At 43.6% G+C, this 15,284-nt stretch overlaps 1 protein-coding gene across 5 annotated transcripts in view; it reads right to left on the bottom strand.

The window, feature by feature from the left end:
* Positions 1-6: 6 nt before the first annotated feature.
* Positions 7-15,284, bottom strand: part of rbl2 (retinoblastoma-like 2 (p130)) — a 16,752-nt gene continuing 1,474 nt past the window's right edge. For 3 of the 5 annotated variants that reach the window (XM_031879119.1, XM_031879120.1, XM_031879122.1), the window contains 20 exons: positions 14,952-15,152; positions 14,785-14,849; positions 13,595-13,723; positions 12,933-13,093; positions 12,772-12,836; positions 11,534-11,705; positions 11,275-11,438; positions 10,498-10,610; positions 10,195-10,298; positions 9,867-10,004; positions 9,617-9,781; positions 9,308-9,392; positions 9,009-9,227; positions 8,732-8,931; positions 8,473-8,649; positions 8,322-8,393; positions 7,519-7,615; positions 6,752-6,978; positions 3,324-3,497; positions 2,648-3,127 (listed from right to left, as the gene is read on the bottom strand). In XM_031879119.1, coding sequence (XP_031734979.1) covers positions 2,960-3,127; positions 3,324-3,497; positions 6,752-6,978; positions 7,519-7,615; positions 8,322-8,393; positions 8,473-8,649; positions 8,732-8,931; positions 9,009-9,227; positions 9,308-9,392; positions 9,617-9,781; positions 9,867-10,004; positions 10,195-10,298; positions 10,498-10,610; positions 11,275-11,438; positions 11,534-11,705; positions 12,772-12,836; positions 12,933-13,093; positions 13,595-13,723; positions 14,785-14,849; positions 14,952-15,152 — 2,896 coding nt within the window. In that variant the 3' untranslated portion in view covers positions 2,648-2,959. Of the gene's footprint in view, positions 558-1,164; positions 1,317-2,647; positions 3,128-3,323; positions 3,498-6,751; positions 6,979-7,086; positions 7,616-8,321; positions 8,394-8,472; positions 8,650-8,731; positions 8,932-9,008; positions 9,228-9,307; positions 9,393-9,616; positions 9,782-9,866; positions 10,005-10,194; positions 10,299-10,497; positions 10,611-11,274; positions 11,439-11,533; positions 11,706-12,771; positions 12,837-12,932; positions 13,094-13,594; positions 13,724-14,784; positions 14,850-14,951; positions 15,153-15,284 lie in introns of those variants that run through there. The other 2 variants (XM_031879121.1, XR_004213957.1) reach the window with 2 other exon arrangements.

The following is a 15,284-nucleotide window of genomic DNA, read 5'->3' as shown; positions in this document are numbered from 1 at the left end:
TCTTTATGCTAAGCTAAGCCACTCAGCTGCTGTGCAGACATGAGAGCTATATCAATATGAACATTTGACTCTCTTAGTAGAAGATGTACCTGCATTTAAAGACACAGTACAGACTTTATTATTCCTCTGGTTATAGTGATGTTAATATAAAACATGTTGTATTGATCCACAGCAGGCTGCTGTTCTGTGACGCATTTTATGATCTTGATTTGAAAGTTGAACGCTACAAAGAACAAATAAAGATTACAGGTGAACAGAGTTGCAGGTGCACCTGCAACTGGTGTACCTGACACTTGTCATACAGGTGTACCATACACTTGTCATACAGGTGTAACTGACACTTGTCATACAGGTGTACCATACACTTGTAAAACAGGTGTACCTGACACTTGACATACGGGTGTGACGTCTCACCACGTATTCGGTCAGAACATCTTTGATGATTCGAGTCGTTGGGATTTCAAACAGCAGCCTGACGGGTCGCTCTCTCTTCTTCACGGCTCTCAAGTTCTGCTGCAGCTGGTTAGTGGTCAGCCTGGAACAACTGGGAGGTTCATCTACACACATACACACACGCACACACAAAATGTCATTTTTGTTAGAGATGAATTCATGTGTTACTATTTTATAAACAGCCGGGTAGTTGTTTCCAGTCCTAATGCTAAGCTAGCTGTTTCCAGTCTGTATGCTAAGCTAGCTGCTTCCCCCTGTTTCCAGTCTTTATGCTAAGCTAGCTGCTTCCCCCTGTTTCCAGTCTTTATGCTAAACTAGCTGTTTCCCCGTTTCTAGTCTTTATGCTAAACTAGCTGTTTCCCCCTGTTTCCAGTCTTTATGCTAAACTAGCTGTTTCCCCGTTTCTAGTCTGTATGCTAAACTAGCTGTTTCCCCCTGTTTCTAGTCTTTATGCTAAACTAGCTGTTTCCCCCTGTTTCTAGTCTTTATGCTAAACTAGCTGTTTCCCCGTTTCTAGTCTTTATGCTAAGCTAGCTGTTTCCCCCTGTTTCCAGTCTTTATGCTAAGCTAGCTGTTTCCCCCTGTTTCCAGTCTTTATGCTAAACTAGCTGTTTCCCCCTGTTTCCAGTCCTAATGCTAAGCTAGCTGTTTCCCCCTGTTTCCAGTCTTTATGCTAAACTAGCTGTTTCCTTGAGTACAAAGAGTCAGAACCTGGATCCATCAGGTCCGTCTCAGTCCGGTCTTCAGGATCCCTCTTTGGTTCTGGTTCTGTCATCTCAACCAACGTTCTGAAGAAGTCCTGTAAACACATGAACATATACAGAGTGTGTGTGTGTGTGTGTGTGTGTGTGTGTGTGTGTGTGCTAACAGGAAGTTCCTCAGTAGTGAAAGAGGAAGTGAAACTAAAGACAAACTGTCAGAGAGAATCACATGAACAGTTTGAATCTGTCAACAACTTCAATTTAATTCATTCTTTAAAGCCCAAAATCACAAATTCTCTTCAGAGGGCTTTACAATCTGTACACATACGACATCCTCTGTCCCAGGATCACTGGTGGAACGTCACTGGTGTGAATCACTGGTGGAACATTACTGGTGTGAATCACTGGTGGAACATCACTGGTGGAACATCACTGGTGGAACATCACTGGTGTGAATCACTGGTGGAACATCACTGGTGTGAATCACTGGTGGAACATTACTGGTCTAGTGTTTCCTTCACCTGCAGTTCCTCTCTGCTCCTCTGAGGGGAGACACCTGTCTGATCTCAGTCTACATGTTCTGTTTCTAACACTTTATACACTACAACTACAACAACAGTAATAATAATCATGATCATCATTGTCATAATAACTATAATAAATAATAACTCTAAAAAGTCTAAATCAAAGTTTGAATTGTAAAAGTTGCTCCATGAAAACGGTCAGATGTAAATAAATAGTGTTTTATGAAGAGAGTAAACTGTTCATTTAATAAATAATATATATATAATAATATATATTAATAGACTTTATTATGTATCACATATTCTGTGAATATTAATTATTTCTATCTTTGTGAGGATGGAGTATTAACAGAGTTAATACTGTATAACAGAGTATTAACTCTATACTCTGTTAACAGAGTTAATACAGAGTTAATACTCTGTTAACAGAGTTAATACTCTGTGATACTCTGTTATACAGTATTAACTCTGTTAACAGAGTATTAACAGAGTAAACTCTGTGAGGAGAACTTGTGATTTGTGGTTTTGGATTAAACAAAATAAATTGAGTTGAATTAAAGAATCAAACACGTGATCTTCATGTGTTTAGTTATTAATATAGTTTGAGACTCTTTGTCTTTATTAATCATGTTCTGGTTATTAAAATAATCAATAACAGTATTCAGATTATCTGAGTACTCAACTACAATACTTAAGTACAATCTGGAAGTACTTTCTTTTTCTACTGCAGTAAATATTGTACTTTTACTGCTCTACTTTTATCTGATAACTTTAGTTACATTACTTGTTATTAAAGATTATATGAAGTCATTTAAATGAGCTGCAACATAAAGAGATGAACTAACTAACATTAATAATCATAATACTATCATATGTACTTTTACTTCCTGAAGTGACTTTAACACGATGAATAATAATGAACTGTTATTTAAACACAATAGCAAACATGTGAACAGACAGCTCCCTCTAGTGGCCACACTTAAACACTTTATTACCTCAGACATCTATTAAAGGTAAAGTACAAAATAAAGGCACTTCACTTACATTGCCTCCATAAAATATCTTTTCTCTATTTGTACAAATATTTACATAACATGTAACAAAAAGAAGCTCATGACTCACACATGATGATAAAAGAGATAAAAATAGTAAAATGGTTAAAAACTTGACATGATGACACATTCTGTGTCAGACTAATTGATCTCCTCGTTGGTTATTAGTTGACAGACATAATGAGCATCGTGTTTATGATTATTGTGTGTGTGTGTGTGTGTGTGTGTCTCAGTGGGAGGAGCTCCGGTCGTTGGCGACGTCCTGCAGGCGGCGCAGCAGGGCAGACTGAGAGTCCTGACAGACCCTCTTGGGGGACGTCTGGTCCTCCAGAGCACGAGTCCTCTTCCTGGTGGGGGTCTCTCCGGTTCGGATCATTCTGTTGATCTCCTGCAGACGCTGGAGGTCAGAGGTCACAGATCAATATGTTGTTAAACTAACGTGATGTCATCTGAGATCAATCAGATGACATCACTTCCTGTCTAGACTCTGTTCTGTTTTATTGATAATCTGGAGGCAGACATGTAACATGTGGACTAGTACATCTCTACAGTACTGTATGTATGTGTGTGTGTGTGTGTGTGGGGGGTCTCACGTTGGGGGGGCTGCTACAAATGTAGTAGTAGATCTTGTCTCGGGGGCTCGATGTCGGGGGGGCGGAGCTCGTCTTGTGAGGTGAGATGTAGATCGAGTGTTTGCTGGACAGAAGCATCCGACGGGGGGAGCCCGTCCGCAGGGAGGGGTACGGACACAGAGGGGGGGTCTCCAGCTGCTCACACACACACACACACACACACATTTTTATAATATAATATATATTATTCTGTACTTTAAGTACACCTTGAAGCTGATACTTGAGAACATTTACTGGTTCGGATTGGACCAAAGCAGTGACGTCTCACTCTCTCTTTGGAACATGTCCTCGTAACTCAACAGGTTCTACGATCAATGAATCCTCACCTTCATCCTCACCTTCATCCTCATCTTACATTTTTTTCATAGTCATTATAGTCATTTTGCTTTTATTTTGCCTAGAAATCCCTAGAAGACAATGGGTTAGGAAGCTGAAATTTGGAATGTAATTCCCCCTTTACCCATAGATTCAATGGTGTGAATAACAATGGGAAACTCCTTACACTTTTCCCATAGTAATTTAGTCAATTTGGCCTTTTACGGCCTAAATATCTCCACAACCCTTTGGGCTAGGAAGCTGAAGTTTGGACAATAATTCACCCTTTGCCCATAGATTAAATGGTGTGAATATCAATGGGACATTCCTTACACTTTTTGCATAGTAATTGATGGCATTTTGCCTTTATTTGGCCAAGAAATCCCTAGAAAACAATGGGCTAGCAAGCTAGGAAGCTGAAATTTGGACTACACTACCTTCTCAAAGTCTTGTTCCACTGGTATGAAAATGAAAATGATTGGAGAAATTGCAATTATTTGAATTCTCAGGCAAAGTAGCACCAGGGATTGATTTTGCTGAAAAATGAAACTCATCCAATTTGCTTGAAACTCGGTACACTTAGAGGGCTGTTCCCAGGAATGCCCCCTCGTAGGTTTCAGCCTCCTAGCCCATAGCATACTGTAGATATTGTTTGGGAGAGATGGGACAATTTCTGCCATTTGGGTTGGGATAATTGGCCTACATGAGAGCCCAATCAAATGTAGTTGAAATGACACTTTTTGAGTTGCCATTTCAACTACATGTTGCTGTGTAAATTTGTCCTCGAAAACCTTTTGAGTTACAAGGGAACTGCACCCAACAAAAACCCTCTTGACTCTAAAGACTGAAAACAGCTTTTTTGGAAAATGCCCATTCCCTAATTTTCCAAAAACTGCCATTTCAACTACATTTGATTGGGCTCTCATATAGGCCAATAATCCTGACCCAAATGGCATAACTTCTCCCAAAAGACAATTGGCCCATTTTCATACCAGTCTTTTCTCTTATTTTTTATACTTTAAATCAAAGTACAGACTTGGAACCTTTTCCTCTTCAAAGAGGGGCTTGTGAATAATAAATACCTACAATTTGGTGCTCGTAGCTGTAAATTAAGGTCCCCAAAAACAGGCCCAAAGGTCAGAATTTGAGCCATAATCCCTTATTTTGGGGGATTTTTTGACCTATGTAAAAATGGCCATAATCTCTCAAATATTGGTCCCAGAGACCCCAGATTGTGGACATACATTATGGACTGGGCCTACAATAAGGTCACATGACCGAAACCCCTCTAAATCATCTAGAAAAAATTGGCCTGTATGAAACTCAGAGAACAGCATGGTGTCAAGGTTGGTAAATTGTACACCCTGTGAAGAAGTTGGTCAGATTGGATCAACTTTTCTAAACTTGTCAGAGCCCTGTTTTTTTATATGTTGTAGCCACACCCAAATGTGGCACAGTCATGTTGGATGGCACTCTCTAGCACTTAGCATGCCTGCGTGGGAGGAGGGAGACTTGGCCTACATTGGAATAGGGAATTTTGATAGGATAAAATGAATGGAAAATGATGACCAAATGTCCCTCATTCAAAATGTCATAACTTCTCAGAAAAGGGTTGGAACTGCTTGGAATTGCAACGAAACATTCCATTGGATGACTTGAATCAGCACATTGAGCAGCTAGTCTGCAGAACTTTGGGAAAGCTATCTTTCTTCAGGAACATTGTATTGATGTAAATCCAACTGAACCTGAAAGGGTGTCATCTGTTGTCCACCATACATCATTTTCATCAACGTTTGTCTTGTAGAAATGGTTTTATGGCACCCAACAGAAACAGAAACCTATATACGTCATTAACAGGGTTTTAATTCATTAAAATTACTTTAAAGTAAGATAGAGCAATACATCTTGGAGATGAAGAGCGGTTCGTGGAGATGAAATGACTAAAGTTTGGAGGTCGTAGGTCCAAGTTAAGGTGCCCAAAACCAGGCCCAAGGGTCGTAATTGGTGCAATATGTAAAAATGGACTTAAAATCTGGGAAAAAAGGTTGAAACTGCCTGAATTTTGCATCAAACATTCCTTCTGATAACTTGATTCAGCATGCCAAGCAAGAAGTCTGCAGACCCTTGTGAAAGCTACCTTTCTTCAGGAACTTCCTATGGAGCTGAAACCAACTGATTTTTAAAGACTGTCCTCTGTTGTCCACTATTTTTCATGGAAAATAAATTACATGGGAAAACAGGTCCAAAAGGCAGTGGGACATTTGGGACAGTTGACCCTGTTTCATTTTTGAAAATAAATCCTGATCCTCACCTTCATCCTCATCTTCACCCTCATCCACATCCTCATCCTCACCTTCATCCTCACCTTCATCCTCACATTCATCCTCATCTTCATCCTGATCCTCACCTTCAATCTCATCCTCATCTTCATCCTCATCCTGATCCTCACCTTCATCCTCATCCTGACCTTCATCCTGATCCTCACCTTCATCCTCATCCTGATCCTCACCTTCATCCTCATCCTCACCTTCATCCTGATCCTCACCTTCATCCTCATCCTGATCCTCACCTTCATCCTCATCCTCACCTTCATCCTGATCCTCACCTTCATCCTCACCTTCACCCTCATCTTCATCCTGATCCTCATCCTTACCTTCATCCTGATCCTCACCTTCATCCTCATCCTTATCCTCACCTTCATCCTGATCCTCACCTTCATCCTCATCCTCACCTTCACCCTTACCTTCATTCTCATCCTCTTCTTCATCCTGATCCTCACCTTCATCCTCATCCTCACCTTCATCCTGATCCTCACCTTCATCCTCATMCTCACCTTCATCCTTACCTTCATCCTCATCCTCATCTTCATCCTGATCCTCACCTTCATCCTCATCCTCACCTTCATCCTGATCCTCACCTTCATGCTCATACTCACCTTCATCCTGATCCTCACCTTCATGCTCATCCTCACCTTCATCCTCATCCTCACCTTCATCCTGATCCTCACCTTCATCCTCATCCTCACCTTCATCCTCATCCTCACTATTAAAAGATTAAAGATGAAAAAGACGAACCGCTGCTGACGGAGAGCTGGCTGAGTATCTCAGAGCGAAGAGTCTCATCTGTTTGATGTAAACGTGGTTGTAAAAGTGGATCAGGTCTCCTCGCTGCTCCTCACCATCACCCCCAGAGGAGGAGGTCTTGTTGGGGGGGCCGGTCGGGGTGGAGGGAGCACTGCCCGGCTGGGGGGGGGGCAAGGTGCTGTTGGAGCGAACAGGAACCGGACTGATGTCTCCAGCTGCTGGGAGGAGATCAGAGGAGACCAACAGGTCTTGACTTTATCATTTTGAGCTCCGTGTTTGGTCTCCATCGACTAAAGTTTAAAGCTTTTATTCTGAAAAGAGACTACTGTGTGTGTGTGTGTGTGTGTGTGTGTGTGTGTGTGTGTGTGTGTGTGACGTTTAACACACTAAAGGTCTAAAAGACAGAGAATAGTTTAAGTATTTGCAGTTAAGAAACTAGATAATAAAAACCTTTGACATTGAGAAAATAACTTTCTAATGAAAAAGGATAAAAAGAGACGAACTGCTAAAACATATTAAAAAATGGAAGGAATCTTTACAACTCATGAAAATGTACGTATAAATTAATGACAATAATATATTAGAGCTCCTCAGATAAATGAACAATGATATTATGAAATTTGATTTCTCTTGTTGAACTATATGTGTTATACCAAGAACCTTACTCAATAAAAAAAATATAAAAAACCACAACAAACAAAACATGTTTCCTCAGTGAATCCAACACAAAGGACTGAACTAAACCAGCTGTTACTTACCTGGATCCTGGTGGACGTCGACAGGTGAGTTGAGTTTGTTGGTGTTGTTGCTGCCTGAGTGACGTCTCCTCCCTGAGATCAACACACTCCTGTACACCTGAAACACACACACACACACACTTAGTACAGTTTGAGGTACTTGTACTTTACTTGAGTATTTCCATGTTCTACTTTATACTTACTTCCTGTGTTCGATGTTTACTTCCTGTGCTTCATGTTTACTTCCTGTGTTTCCTGTTTACTTCCTGTGYTTCATGTTTACTTCCTGTGTTTCCTGTATACTTCCTGTGTTTCCTGTTTACTTCCTGTGCTTCATGTTTACTTCCTGTGTTTCCTGTTTACTTCCTGTGTTTCATGTTTACTTCCTGTATGTCCTGTCTACTTCCTGTGTTTAATGTTTACTTCCTGTGTTTCCTGTTTACTTCTTGTGTTTCCTGTTTACTTCCGGTGTTTCCTGTTTACTTCCTGTGTTTCCTGTTTACTTCCTGTGTTAATGTTTACTTCCTGTGTTTCATGTTTACTTCCTGTGTTTCATGTTTACTTCCTGTGTTTCCTGTTTACTTCCTGTGTTTCCTGTTTACTTCTTGTGTTTCCTGTTTACTTCCTGTGTTTCCCATTTACTTCCTGTGTTAATGTTTACTTCCTGTGTTTCCTGTCTACTTCCTGTGTTTCATGTTTACTTCCTGTGTTTCCTGTTTACTTCTTGTGTTTCCTGTTTACTTCCTGTGTTTCCCGTTTACTTCCTGTGTTAATGTTTACTTCCTGTGTTTCCTGTTTACTTCCTGTGTTTCCTGTTTACTTACATTGCTGCTGGCCTGAGGCTGCGTTCTGTAACACTTCATGATGTTCTGGAAGGATTTGTCTTCTTTGGTCACCTGAAAGAAGCAACATACATTTAGGTTTACTTTTAGAGAGAAACACACAGTATACACACAGTACACACAGTACACACACCTTGGCCATGACGTACACAGCACACATGAGCAGCTGGTCCAGGTGACGGTCCATCATCAGGTCACTGCAGTGAACCAAAGAATGTTCAAAACACGTCCACATCTTCCTCCTCAGATCTGAAGAGATGTCCAGTTTGGAACAAAGGTCTCTGAGACGGACGCTGGCCAGGTGGTACACCTGAGGACAAGGTGAGGAGATCAGAAGCAGCTGGTAGTAACCCAAGAGAACCAGTGAGGTCTCCATGAGGACAGTGTGGTACCTTCCTGAAGAACAGTGACAGCGATCCTTTCCTCAGCGGACCACCGGCTGCTGGTTTAGCCGGTGTGCTGACGACCGATTGGACGGTGAGGGTGCCGGTCAGAGTCTGTGTGGACAGCGGCTGCAGCGTGGCTCCTCCCTGTCCGGTCACGCTCACCTGGACGGGGAAGAAGGTGATGCCTCCGCTCTCATTGGCTATCCCTGCAGAGGTCAGAGGTTTGTTACTCGTCATTGTCATCGCACTTCTTCGCTCGGTGTCGGTGTCGTCGGTCACTCACCTTGCACCGGAATGGTGACTGTCTGCCCGTTGTTGGCGGTGACGGTGGCGGTCGCCATTGAGACCACCGTCTGCCCAGCTGGGATGGTGGCGACCAGGCCGGTCTTGGTCACAGCGGTCGGTTCTCTGTCCGCAGGGTCGACGAACAGACGGCGGCGAAACGGGCCGGTGGGAGGAGAGCTGTACCGGTCAAACAGCATGGTCGGGGACGGGGACACGCCTAAGGACGGACGGTCAGATTAAAGACACAAAGACATGATGAATTTCCACAACTAAAACACCACAGAAGAAGTTACTAACCTCTGAGTTCTGGTCCCTGGTTGATGGGAGTCTGAGGAACACTGCTGCTCTCATCGCTTTGTTCCAGATACTGAGGGGGCATCACCTGAACCAGCACCAGACCAAGACCAGGTTACATCCAGACCAAGACCAGGTTACATCCACACCAAGACCACATTACATCCTGACCACATCCAGACCAAGACCACATTACATCCAGACCACAACTAGTTACAAACACGAACAAGTGAGTGTGTTGTAATATATTCAAATTCAGGATTCCCGTTTATTAATAACCACGATGAACTGAGTGTGTTGTGGTTTATGGACCTGCTTGCAGGCGGGGACGTGGTCTTTGGCCCCACGGAGGCTCTCCCACAGCGGGGAGTCGCTGGTCCAGGCCAGACTCTCCAGAACCTGCTCCTCCACCTGGTTCAGGTGCTTCACCACCTCCCGAAACAGACCCTGCTCCGACCGCACCAGCACTTCGATCACCTGCACATCACAGGTCTTATTATTATCCTCACGTGCTGCTTTTAATTGATTAATTACATTAAGAAGTGATTGGTGGTATTGATACCTTGTAGAAGTGATACGCTGGCAGCTGGAAGATGGTGATCAAGTTGGGGAAATCTCCTGGAGGTCTGTAGGAGAAGACCACGATCTCCAGACAGCAGACCAGCAGAGAGCGGTGGAAGACGTCCTGCTCCAGGATACACTGACACACACACATGTTCAATTAGTGTTTTTGTGAATAGAGTCTGGTGTCTTGGAAGAGAGCATAGAAAGGTAAAACACTGACTACGGAGAAGAAGCTAAACACCTAAACATCGGTACTGTCCCTTTAAGATGGACAGATAAAACTTTACATCCGACTCCAGTTCAAATAATACTACAAAAATACTCACGGACAAGTCTGCGTCTCCCAGGATCATCTTCTCTCTCTCGATGATGGACTCCAGCATCCTGTAGTAGAGCGCCTCCGCCAGGTGGAAGTACTTCACTGCCATGTCTACGAGGAGGAGGAGGTTTAGAGAGGAGTTAGTCCATCGGCTCAAGCTCTCAGGGGGTCATCTCACCATTTTGTGCCTCCTCGATCCCTATATTTGTTTTCCCAGGAACAATTCCTCAAAGGACACATCGGTGTTTCCCAACTCCTTGCTCCTAAAGATGCATTTTAGAAATCAGAACTGAGAAAGACTCATTTGTACCTCTCCCCATCACCTTGCTCTCTGCACCGCTGCCCTCGTAGTGTTGACACAAGAGCTCAAACATATCCTTCAGGCGCTTGCTGATAACATCACTGGGGTCTCTGGCACAGGTCCTTCAGGAAGACAGTTTCTGTTGTTACTTCAAGCACCAACAGTGGTGGTTGTTCAGTAAAACATCTCACATCTAGGTTTCCAGGTTCAGAGACAAACTAGAGTAGAGTAGGGTAGAGTAGAATATAGTATAGTAGGGTAGGGTATAGTCAGGTATAGTAGGGTAGAATAGAGTAGGGTGTCGTAGGGTAGAGTACAGTAGGATAGAGTAAAGTAGAGTAGGGTAGAGTAGAGTAGGGTAGAGTAGAGTAGGGCAGAGTAGAGTAGGATAGAGTGGTGGTAGAGTAGATTAGGATAGAGTAGGGTAGAGTAGAGTAGGGTATAGTAGGGTAGAGTAGGGTAGAGTAGAGTAGAGTAGGGCAGAGTAGAGTAGAGTAGGATAGAGTGGGGCAGAGTAGAGTAGGATAGAGTAGAGTAGAGTAGGGTATAGTAGAGTAGGGTAGGGTAGAGTAGAGTAGGGTAGAGTAGGGTAGAGTAGAGTAGGGTAGTGCAGAGTTGAGTAGAGTAGAGTAGGATACAGTGGGGCAGAGTAGATTAGGGTAGGGTAGGGTAGAGTAGAGTAGAGTAGGGTAGGATAGAGTAGGGTAGAGTAGAGTAGGATAGGGAAGAGTAGAGTAGAGTAGGGTATAGTAGGGTGTTTCCAGGTTTAGGTTTTAACAAACATACCTGAGAGTCTCTCTCAGCTTAGCGCTCGGCCCTTGTTTGGTTCCTGACAGCAGAGTGTGGAGTCGCCCGACGCTCTTCATGGCAGACGAGACGGGAGACGACCATCTGTTCTCCTGAACGTACTTCCTCCCTGTCAGAGGAGTGGACACCTTCAGAGCCGAGGCCTGACGGGAGGAGAGACGACGGGTCTTTAATGTTTTCTGTTTATTCACAGCAGTAAATAATAAAACTGCGGGCTAGTTCATGTTAGCCGTCTCACCGTGAGGCTGGTGTGAAGCCTGTATGTGGCGCTGTCCTGGTTCTCCACCCCCTCACACAGGCTGGGCCCCGGTGTCCCGATGTCCTCGCTCGCCCCGTCACCGGTGAAGATCCTCTCATCCAGACTACCAGTGGCCAGAACATGTTCCTCATACACTCGAGTCAGAGACAAACTAGAGTAGGAATATAAAGGAGTAGAGTTAAGTAGGAAAATAAAGGCGAGTAGAGTAGGGTAGGGTAGAGTAGGGTAGAGTAGAGTAAGGTAGAGTAGAGTAAGGTAGAATAGGGTAGAGTAGGGTAGAGTAGAGTAAGGTAGAGTAGAGTAAGGTAGAGTAGGGTAGAGTAGGGTAGAGTAGAGTAAGGTAGAGTAGAGTAAGGTAGAGTAGGGTAGAGTAGGGTAGAGTAGAGTAAGGTAGAGTAGAGTAGGGTAGAGTAGGGTAGAGTGGGGTAGAGTAGGGTATAGTAGAGTAGAGTAGAGTAAGGTAGAGTAGGGTAGGGTAGGGTAGAGTAGAGTAGAGTAGGGTAGAGTAGGGTAGAGTAGAGTAAGGTGGAGTAGAGTAGAGTAGGGTAGAGTGGGGTAGAGTAGGGTAGAGTAGAGTAGAGTAAGGTAGAGTAGGGTAGAGTAAGGTAGAGTAGGGTAGAGTAGGGCAGAGTAGAGTAAGGTAGAGTAGAGTAGAGTAGGGTAGAGTGGGGTAGAGTAGAGTAAGGTAGAGTAGGGTAGAGTAGGGTAGAGTAGGGTAGAGTAGAGTAAGGTAGAGTAGAGTAGAGTAGGGTAGAGTAGAGTAGGGTAGAGTAGAGTAAGGTAGAGTAGAGTAGGGTAGAGTAGAGTAAGGTGGAGTAGAGTAGAGTAGGGTAGAGTGGGGTAGAGTAGAGTAAGGTAGAGTAGGGTAGAGTAGGGTAGAGTAGGGTAGAGTAGAGTAAGGTAGAGTAGGGTAGAGTAGGGTAGAGTAGGGTAGAGTAGAGTAGGGTAGAGTAGGGTAGAGTAGAGTAAGGTAGAGTAGGGTAGAGTAGAGAAACAACTGTTATGACACATGAACAGAAGACTGTAAAGAACATGTCATCAGATGAAGTGAAACAATGACGAAACTGGACACATTGATGAACATTCTGCCCCCAAAATAAACCGGTAACAAACCATTTGTTATGAATTAGTAAAGTAACTCTATCTAAATACTAACACATTAGATACATATGATCACATTATGATCAATGAACTGTTCAATAACAGCCAACACTCACAAACTGTCTCCAAAGTTCAAGGGATCCAGAAAGCCGGTCAGACTGTCCTCCTTTCCTCTGACAATCTGTAGGAGAGAGTTTAAATTACCCACCACATCTACCGTGTGTGTGTGTGAGTGTGAGTGTCTGTCTGTCTGTCTGTCTATAGCAGCATGTCTCACCCTCTTGTGGAAGAGCTTCTTGATGAAGGGTTTCCAGAAGTGTTCTTTGACCCCTTTGGCCTCCAGCACCAGACCATCATGCAGCTCACATAGCTGCTCTATGAAGCAGTGCGGCCCTGAAGACGGCCTGAAGTCTTTAGTGCTGAAGTCCACTGGTAGACCTGGAGGACCCCACACACACAGACCAGGACCCTGTTTCATTCATCATTATTCACTACTACAGTAGATCAAACATTCTAGTAATATCAAAAAAAGGTAAACGTGTTAATCATACAGAGAGAAATCACTTTATAATTTTCTGCATCAGTCACCCAATCATGGTTCAGAATTAAAGTTCTGCTCCATCTACTGTAGTAACACACTGACTATGGAGGAGAACCTCCGATAAACATCACTACTGTCTCTTTAAGATGTCCGGTGTGATCTAGTGTTTCAAACCAGCTTGTTTCCTGAGTGGATGCAGCTTGATGTGGAGTCAGAGCCGCTTCCTCTCAGCACAATAAACACTATGTTTTGGAGAAGGAGGTGGAGGAAACACCAGGCTGATTTATTTTAGTTTGATTTATTAGTGCAGAGCTGATAAGCAGGCTTCCCTCCACAGCGCCATGTTTCACAGCTCTATGTGGGTTTGAGATCTGATGTGGTTCAGTGTGAGGGTTCACCTCTGAAGTTGGGGTTCAGCAGGTCCTTCCTGGCGTTGCACAGCAGAGCGTTGGTGAAGACCAGATCCAGGGCACACAGCAGCAGGTGGTAGGAGTTCACCAGGTCATCGCTGATCATCGGGAAGTTCCCTGAAAGGACAGAAAACACCAGCGGATCAGGACACTCTTCCCCCTCCCTTGAGCAAGGCACTTCAGAGCTCCTCCTGTTTGTTCCTCTCATGTGCTAACATCAAAAATAAGCATCTAGGAGAAACAACATTCTGTCTGCTGCATCAGAAACAAACAATGTAATGGACATAAATTACGTTTTTCAACATTTTATATTGATGTTTCCTTCCAATGTTTTCTATTTACATACAGATTACAAAAAGAGCTGGATGTCATTGTCCAGCTACTTGGATAAAAAATACAGTCTCACCTCAGGAAACAGATTAAAAACATATTTAATGTTGCAGTAAACTGTGTTTTTATTCATACACGAGGATGAGGCTGGACGTGTGCTACCGTACAGATGTTAAACACATGGAGCTGCTGTTCTCAGGATTATGAATAAAAACATCCAAAACCCTGAGAGCACAAACAAACCTTTGGAAACATTTAATACCTCGGGTTCACTGGAGGACATCTTTAAAGGTGAATCTGAGTTTTTTTATTATGTCTAAACTGTGGTGCATCACTTGATAATCTGTCTCCAGAAATGTGTCCAGATGTTTGAACACCAACATCAGAGAACCAGCTGAGAACGAGGACTCTGGATCTTGCCCCGTACAAAGAGGACGTCTCTGGACCGTGTTCACTTATCAATCTGAGGGTCTGGTATCCAGATCAAATCAGACACAGACGATCTCTGTTGGTCAGATGTGATCACAGTCTGTCTCTGTTTATGTTCACCAGCTAGTCTCTAAAGTCCCAAGACGTTCAGAACCAGGTCCTTTATGTCTCGTGTGAACAGGAACAACGATCAATATTCAGGTAAATCTGATCCACCAGTTTCCTCCTAAAGACCTCCAAACATCATCTTCTTCTGGTGAGATTTATGGCGGCTGCCATCTTTAAGTGTTACATTAGCACCGCCTGCTGGCTGTCCTTGATACTTCTATCCATTGAAATGTTAGGTGTGACCAGTGAAACCACTAGCTGGAAGGCCTCCCAGTAGTTTAGTGGTGCAGCAGACCAGAGGAGCTGGTTACCTTTAGCGTGGACAAACAGAACCCAGCAGAAGTTGAAGACCTCGGTCACAGAGCAGGGATGACGTCTGGAGATAGAAGACCAGAGGAGACATCGTCAGCTATAATTAAACAACACCGTGAAACAAAGAAGCACCAGAACCGGCTGTTCAGGAGAGGTCAAGGCTCACCTCTGTTTGCGGCTGCGGTGAACTCGGGTCGGCTCCTCGGACGGCGCCTTGAAGATGGCTTTGAAGATCGGGACGTACTTCTTGAAGATCACCGCCGACACGGTGAAGTTCCTCTCTAGTTTGTTGGTGCTCTGACGGAAGTCCTGAGGCAGGTCGGCCATGTCCTGCCACTTCTTCATCTTATTAAAGAACTCGATCAGACTGTGAGGAGACACAACTCTGACTTATTAAAGAACTCTATATCCTGTTACTTCTTCATCTTATTAAAGAACTCTATGTCCTGTTCCTTCTTATTAAAGAACTCTATGTCCTGTTACTTCATCTTATTAAAGA

This window comes from Anarrhichthys ocellatus, unplaced genomic scaffold (assembly GCF_004355925.1).
Source record: "Anarrhichthys ocellatus isolate YVR2014 unplaced genomic scaffold, GSC_Weel_1.0 scaffold229, whole genome shotgun sequence".
NCBI lineage: Eukaryota > Metazoa > Chordata > Actinopteri > Perciformes > Anarhichadidae > Anarrhichthys > Anarrhichthys ocellatus.
Note: the sequence above shows the minus strand (reverse complement) of the source record. Positions and strands in the feature narration are given on the sequence as shown.